This window comes from Artemia sp. Qi Xiang Cuo, chromosome 21, assembly GCF_049724085.1.
Source record: "Artemia sp. Qi Xiang Cuo chromosome 21, ASM4972408v1, whole genome shotgun sequence".
Classification (NCBI taxonomy): Eukaryota; Metazoa; Arthropoda; class Branchiopoda; order Anostraca; family Artemiidae; genus Artemia; species Artemia sp. Qi Xiang Cuo.
Genome location: NC_142814.1, coordinates 27,245,640 through 27,253,393, shown reverse-complemented (window position 1 = coordinate 27,253,393; position 7,754 = coordinate 27,245,640). Strand labels below are relative to the sequence as shown.

Genomic DNA, 7,754 nt, shown 5'->3' with positions numbered 1-7,754 from the left:
ATATCCTTCACTAATATCCTCGGACTTCCTTCCGACAAGACGGGTTTCCGTAAGACCAACCACAGTTACATTGAAGCGTTTTAGCTCATAGGCAAGCATTTTAGCTCCAGGAAAGTTGAGTGTGAGTACGTTCCAGGTGGCGAGTCGTATTCCACCCTCGTCAATAAGGTTCATTCGATGGTCTGAAATCAGTCCACGGACATGCTGGGGTCGTGGAAGGTAAGGGGGGGGGGGGTAGGTCATCCGAGGCTGTATCATCTTTTTTCGTTGCGGTAAATTTTTCGGGTGGAGGGCGGCCGCCCCAACCGACTCTAGGTCTGAGATCTAATTAAAGCTAGGACTTGCCTATATGCTGAGAGTCCCTTGGGTGGGCTTCACCCACCTCTTTAGGTTGAGGCTGCCCATTAACATGGAGCGTTTAGTTAGGGGAAACCCCATATCCAGAGGCACGTGGTCAAAAGACATAGTCTGCCTCATTCCGGACGAACTCCATCCGCCTCCATTGGAGAGACAGCATTGGAGAGCACTGTGCCGACTGGAGACAGCAAAACGAACATATCTCGGGTGTTAGTTTCGAATTCAGTTTCTTAATAATTCTTTAATTTACTGTCAGATTTTATTCAATTAATTAATTGATTAATTATTGCTTCCTGTCATTCTTGAACTCAAATAAACCATCATTTTTATTTATTAGCTCATTTTTATTTTAATGTTATTAGTTCACTTTCCATTGTGAGTTTTCTATTTTGAAGTCAATATTATAGCAACATTTTACATATTGAACACTCGCACTACCTACAGAAAATAAAAAAGGAGCAAATTTCCTTGTGTCGACAAAGATGCTAATTCGGATACGGCTTTGCTAATTGAACCACTTGCTTGTCGACGGAGAATCAAACCAAATGGCAATGTTCCGTGTGTCGACAGAAATTCTAAATCAAACGAGGCTCAAACTTTTTGAAGGAGTTTGGTCTGTGGTTTTATGGTAAGTCCACCCAAATATTTATGATGGGAGGGGGAGAGGGGCTTCAGATTCGTTCATTTGAATTAAATATATTTTATGTCGTTCTCCATACATTCTTGTTGTTTCTACCTGGTTGCAATTGCTTTTAACACTTTTCTCTAAGGGAAAGATTGTTAAAAGAATCTTACCTTAATTTTTATGGTATCCAGTCTTAATCGTCCTTTTTTCATTTTTCTTTAAAATGTCGACATTAGATTTCCTGACTCAAGATATCTATTGATGATAATAATAATATGCTCTTATAATAAGTATGTACATGATGCTAGCCACTTACAAAAAGGAAAAAATGGAGTACAGCCGGAAAGAAAATAAACAAAAAGACAATAAAATAAAATTAAAAAATATTTATAGAAGAGGTGGATCAGACGATAGTTAGGGATGTCCGAGTTCTAGCTTATTCTTAGTGTCACGAATTATTTGAACACGAAAATAACTTAGGAAATTGCAGACAGAGATTCTGAACCCATCGAAAAAAGGTACTTGAGGTATGCAAAATGAATTACAATCCCTAGTATGAGCCGATTAGATTCATATAAAATAAGGAATTCACAATCATCAACATTTAGCAATGGTCCAATACTCTTAAATGCAGCAGCGACAAACCTGAAAGGATATACAAAATCAACCTCGGCTCGGCTAAGAAGAGGCAAGTCGTCAGCAAAACTAAATTGTATGCGTCTTTGAATCTCGAAACCCAAGGTCCCCGTATACAAGACAAAGAATTTTCAATGCATTAAAGATGTGAGGAGAGACTTCTGTCTAACTATGAACTTAACTGGTACATGTCCCATAACTTTAGAACGAGAAGGACAGAGCACTCACAACAAGTTGACTAAGAGCATGCCAAGCATGGCAAATATTCAAGGGTGCGGAAATGAAGCCTGGTGAAAACTAGTTGTTCCAAACTTCTTCTTTATAAGACTTGCTAAAACATGCTGACAAACCAGACCTGATCCGAATTTGTTGGTGTGGTAATTAACAAATTCTTATTAATTTATGTTCATTTTATCGGTTTAAAAAAAGTCTAATTGGTTTCTCTACATTTTGAATATATTATCATTATCGTCATGATAATGGCAAAAAAAAGGTTTATAGGGTTCAATGTTTTTTATTTGTGAGCATAATTCCTCTTTGTTGGAAGTTGGGTAGTCCCTTGGCTCTCTGCCAAAAAAATGATGGCTAAGAAATTCTTATTTCTAGAACATCTTTAATTACCATATAAAAATGCTTTTAATATTTTGCAGTCATTTGTATCTAAATACATTTCCTGATTCTCAGCTAATCTCAAGTTTGCGGTGGGTTATATCAAACAGTCTGTCACGACTGGGCAAAGTCGTTGTCGATAGTTTTCTTATCAGTAAGATTTCTAATCCGTCAAATTTAGTTCTAATCATGAATCCAGCGTATATAGACGGCGTTTGGTCTTTTTCCAAAAAGCAGGAATCATTTCCAGTTTTTGACCCTGCGACGGATGAAAACCTTGGACTGGTCACAAACTGTACTGTGGAAGACGCGCAATCTGCTATTCTGGCTGCCAATTCTGCTTTTCTGCAATGGAGTAAACTGACCCCAAAGGTATTGTTTTTTCTCCGTTATTTCAATCGAAGGAAAAAGTAGAGGATACGGATTTGGATTTTCGCTAACTCGGAAAGTTGTTTTACTAGGTGAACAACAGTTTCAGCAATCAACCTAAATTCTTAACTTGGGACTGGGAAGGCTTTTTTCAAATATCCATCCCGACCCTTTCTCTCCTTCTTGAAACTGAAGTTTTATGAAATAGGCAAATATTTATGCTAGGTGGGTGAAGCTATATAGGCTCTTGCCTGCACTAGGCCTACTTTAATGCTTGTATGATTTGAAAAATTGTATGAAAATAGGCTAAAAAAAAAAAGTCAAATTTAGCTCAAAACAAAGTTGAAATTCCGACTCAGCCAGAGCCTACATTTTAGAAACAGATTCTAAAGCAGGTTTGATTTCGTTTTTTCTGTTTTTTATAGATTCAAGACAGGTAGCAAAATCTCTTTAAGTGCTTCAAGGAGGGAAAGGCTGAAGGTAGAACTAGAGGACACAATCCCTGCGTTTATGTATATATCTATTCCTAAAAATTCCATTTCCCATGACAGGGTTTTAAGCTAGCAAATGCTTTATTTTATGTCATCTTTGACACTTCATCTACTTGTCTATTTGACGCAAGAGCACTCTAAAATTACGAAATTGTGATTGGAACTACGAATTGTCTCTCTTTTGGCAATTCTTACTCTTTTTGCTATTGGCCGGCTGAGTTTGTAGTAATGGAGGGTAAAAAGTAGGGGATTCAAGACCGCCCTCCCCCTGAACTTAGTTTCTGGGTCACCGCCCATCTCCTAACCAAACTTCCGGGTGCTCGCATTCCAGAATTTATCTAACTTATTACATTATTAAATAAAAAAACAAGTTTTTTAAACTGAAAGTAAGGAGCGACATTAAAACTTAAAACGAAGAGAAATTATTCCGTATATGAAAGAGACTGTCCCCTCCTCAACGCTGCGCTCTTTACGATAAAGTTTTTATTTTTTTAAAAAATAAAGTTGTGAGACAGAGTCAAACTTTAGCGTAAAGAGCGAGGCGTTGAGGAGGTGACAGTCTCTTTCATATACAGAATAATTTCTGTTCGTTTTAAGTTTTAATGTCGCTCCTTACTTTCAGTTTAAAAAACTTGTTTTTTTATATAATTTCTGAACGTTTTTGGATAAAAGCAGGTTTTGATCTTGGCTCACCGTACATGAATAATTAAAACAAAATTTTCATATTAATTTACTTTTATTTAGTTAAATGGGTTTCTCGAAACTTGTTTAATTTTATTTACGAACGTTTTTATTAGTAATAAATATACGTAACTTACGAATTAACCTACGTAACAAACTTCTATATTCATATATTTTTAATACGTTTATTAGGGGGTTCGCCCCCTAGTCAATACCTTGCTCTTTAAGCGAAAGTTCAAATTTTGTTCCAATTCTTTAGAAATGACTGCTTAATCACAAAGGCCGTTAATTAGAATAAATAGCTCTCATGAAAGTACTAAAAAATCTTTGGCTTAAAGAGCGAGGCATTGACTACGGGAGTAGAATAGGTATAATGAATTTGCATAGGCCCCCGTACCAAACAGGTTTTTCTGGTAGGTATTCTATTCTACAGGGGCATTACACCTTTCAAAGAGATTTACGCAATACCGGTCCTAGTGTGATGCTATTAAACTTCCGATGGTTAAGAAAGCGTAACGGGCAATTAAAGTATGAGGAATGGGATGTTATAATTAGAATGGTTTTAAGTTGAAAATTGTGACGTAAAAATAACTCTATTTGCGAATTTTTTGCGAAAACGTATTTGCGTAAAGGTATTGCGTTGGTTAAGAATGCCTCACGGGTAATTTAAGAATGGGATGCTTGCATCAACAATACAAAAAATATGCTCAGATACTTAATAGATTTGACGCCTACAAGAGACATTAGTAGAAGGTATTCAATAGCTCTATTGAAAAGTAACGATAGAATGACATTGTGACTTGGCCTCGCTTTACCTCTCCGATGTGTGTCTGTATAATACACAAGTAACGTTTGAAAAGTATTGTCAATTTAAAAAGAAATGGCTGAACAGTGTTGTGAGGGGGATGGGTTGCATGGAGGGTTGAGTTGCACGAGGGTTCAGTTAAAGGGGGTACAGTTACACGGGGGGGTCGGTTAGACAGGGGTTCAGTTGCACGGGGGTTGAGTTAAATGGGGATTGAGTTCCACGAGAGTAGTGCTTTGTCGTAGTTGAGCTTGTCAAAGTTACATTCTCTTGATCATTCAAAGTTCACTTTGATTTTACTTACCTGGGGGGTTCAGTTGCAAGGGGGATGAGTTAAAAGGGGCTTGAATTCCACGAGAGTGGCGCTTTGTCGTGGTTTAGCTTGTCACAGTTACTCTCTTTGGCCTGTTTGTGTTTCTTTGGGTTGCGTGTGTCTCTTTGGGTTCTGTGTCTATTTGGGGTGTTTGAGTCTTTTTGATCTGTTTTTGTTTCTTTGGGCTGTTTGAGTCCTTTTGGACTGTGTTTGTCTCATTGGGGTGTTTGTGTCTCTTTGGACAGTTTGTAGTTTTTGTATCTTTTAAAAGAGCTTTAAGGGGTTTGAGAGACTCAGTTGCCTGATTCCGTGTGGCTTTTTTTTACATGGTTGTCATTAAAAACGAAATTTTTGTGTTAAATAAGTAGTTTTTGTATCTTTTAAAAGAGCTTTAAGGGGTTTGAGAGACTCAGTTGCCTGATTCCGTGTGGTTTTTCTTTACTTGGTGGTCATTTGTTGTATATTTTAAAAGTGCTTTAAAGGGTTTGAGAGACTCAGTTGCCTGATTCCGTGTAGTTTTTCTTTAATTTGTGGTCATTAAAAAATAAATTTTTGTGTTAATTCATTAGTTTTTGTATATTTTAAAAGAGCTTTAATGGTTTTGAGAGACTCAGTTGTCTGATTCCGTGCGATTTTTCTTTCCAAGGCGGCCATTAAAAACGAAATCTTTGTTTTGAATAAGTAGTTTTTGTATCTTTTAAAAGAGCTTTAAGAAGTTTGAGAGACTCAGTTGCCTGATTCCGTGTGGTTTTTCTTTACTTGGTGGTCATTTGTTGTATCTTTTAAAAGAGCTTTACCGGGTTTGAGAGACTCAGTTGCCTAATTCCGTGTGGTTTTTCTTTATTTGGTGGTCATTAAAAACGAAATTTTTGTGTTAAATAAGTAGTTTTGGTATCCTTTAAAAGAGCTTTAAGGGGTTTGAGAGACTCAGTTGTCTGATTCTGTGTGGTTGTTCTTTACTTAGTGGTCATTAAAAACGAAATTTTTGTGTTAAATAAGTAGTTTTTGTATCTTTTAATAGAGCTTTACGGGGATTGAGAGACTCAGTTGCCGGATTCCATGTGGTTTTTCTTTACTTGGTGGTCATTAAAAACGAAATTTTTGTGTTAAATAATTAGTTTTGTATCTTTTAAAAGAGCTTTACAGGGGTTGAGAGACTCAGTTGCCGGATTCCGGGTGGTTTTACTTTAATTGGTGGTCAATAAAAACGAAATTTTTTTGTTAAATAACTATTTTTTTTATATTTTAAAATATCTTTTCGGTGATTTAGATAATCAGTTTCCTTAGTACGTGTGTTTTTTCTTTACTTGTTGGTCATTAAAAACGAAATTTTGTGTTAAATAAGTATTTATTTTATATTTTAAAATAGCTTTACGGGGTTTGAGAGACTCTGTTGCCTGATTCCGTGTGTTTTTTCTTCTTTTCAGTAAAGACACTCGATATCCTAAAAGTGTTTAATTCAAACTTTTTTAAAACTTCGAAATTTTTCAACTTTATTAATTTTTTTTTTTGTACATAACTTAAAATGTCAAAATATGCTTACAGTTCTAACAATTGCGCTCTGTGGTTGGTCAGAGACACGATGTGACTTTCCCACTGGTATTCTATGACCGGTTATTCACACTACCTAATCTATTGCATGTATTAAATAAGTGTTTTTTACGCAGTGGAACGATAAACACCTAAGTCATATCTTTAAAAAAAAGTGAAGATGGAGCATTTTAATAAAGTGTGTTTACATAACAAGGTTATTGTAGCATTGAATGCCGACAAAGAGAAGTATTCAAACTTTGAAACAAGTACAGGTGGTAGCACTATTGGAAATGTATGCATGCATTGTCATGACATTAAGGAATTAAATTTCTTTGGAATACCGAAAAAATTCAACTCTTATGTTGGTGGTTATACGAGATTGAGATCTCCAGAGATGATTGCACTCAAAGAGAATGCCAACATAAAAATAATCATTGATGATAGAGGACAACTCCTTGCTACTGCTGCAGGTAACAAATTACCTACTGATATATCCAATCGTCACCTTTCGGGTATTAGCATTCAACGGAAGATCAATAAAAGAAAGGCCTGCTCTTCTACTAATCTCGTAAACCATATCTTGTCTACGTGCCGAAACTTTTACCTGTGTAAAAATAATGTGATAATAGAAAGTGAAATTGCCAGAAAAATAAAAAGGGCATTGTCAGAAAATATCACGATGGAATATAAAGATAAATTGATGAAAAACAAAGCACCAGCAAACGTTACTGTCCTTTCTCAAACAGTCATTGAACAAAATAACACCAAAGACGAAAATCATATTAAGCCTGTTGATGAGACACCAGTAAAAATTGTGTATGACTCAAAATAGAATAATGATTACTCTACTGATTGCGAACTAAGAGAAGACAATAGCTATAATATCAAGAGAGAACATGGTGAACTATTTTATGGAACAGATTCAAAATGTCCAAAGTTAATCATTGATATTAATAATGTATCGTAATATATTTTTTGTATTAATATTCTACATAGCATTATTTCATTAAAAATATATTATGCATTACGTTGTTATGTGTTAATTATTTTTAGAGTAAGCTAGCACATCAAACGTTTAGAATGTCTAATAAAACGTCAGAGATGTAAGAAAAGGAATTTGCATACATCTATTGTCAGACACATGGGAACAAATTCTTTCTTGAATTCGCCTCCTGGATAAATAAAAAGAGACATTTCATTCAAGAAATTATGACGAAACTCTAAGTAAGCAACAAACTCTTTCTTGAATTTACCTCATGGATACACAATGCAGAAATTTCATTTAAGAAATTATCAAAAATTGTAAGTAAGTAACAAATTCTTTGAAAAATATGT

At 35.4% G+C, this 7,754-nt stretch overlaps 1 protein-coding gene across 1 annotated transcript in view; it reads left to right on the top strand.

Moving 5' to 3' along the window:
* The first annotated feature begins 2,412 nt into the window (after nt 1-2,412).
* Nucleotides 2,413-7,754, top strand: part of LOC148939398 (succinate-semialdehyde dehydrogenase, mitochondrial-like) — a 48,838-nt gene continuing 43,496 nt past the window's right edge. Inside the window, exon 1 of the mRNA XM_089106693.1 lies at nt 2,413-2,599. Within this exon, the coding sequence (XP_088962819.1) occupies nt 2,417-2,599 (183 nt within the window). The 5' untranslated portion in view covers nt 2,413-2,416. The remainder of the gene's footprint in view (nt 2,600-7,754) is intronic.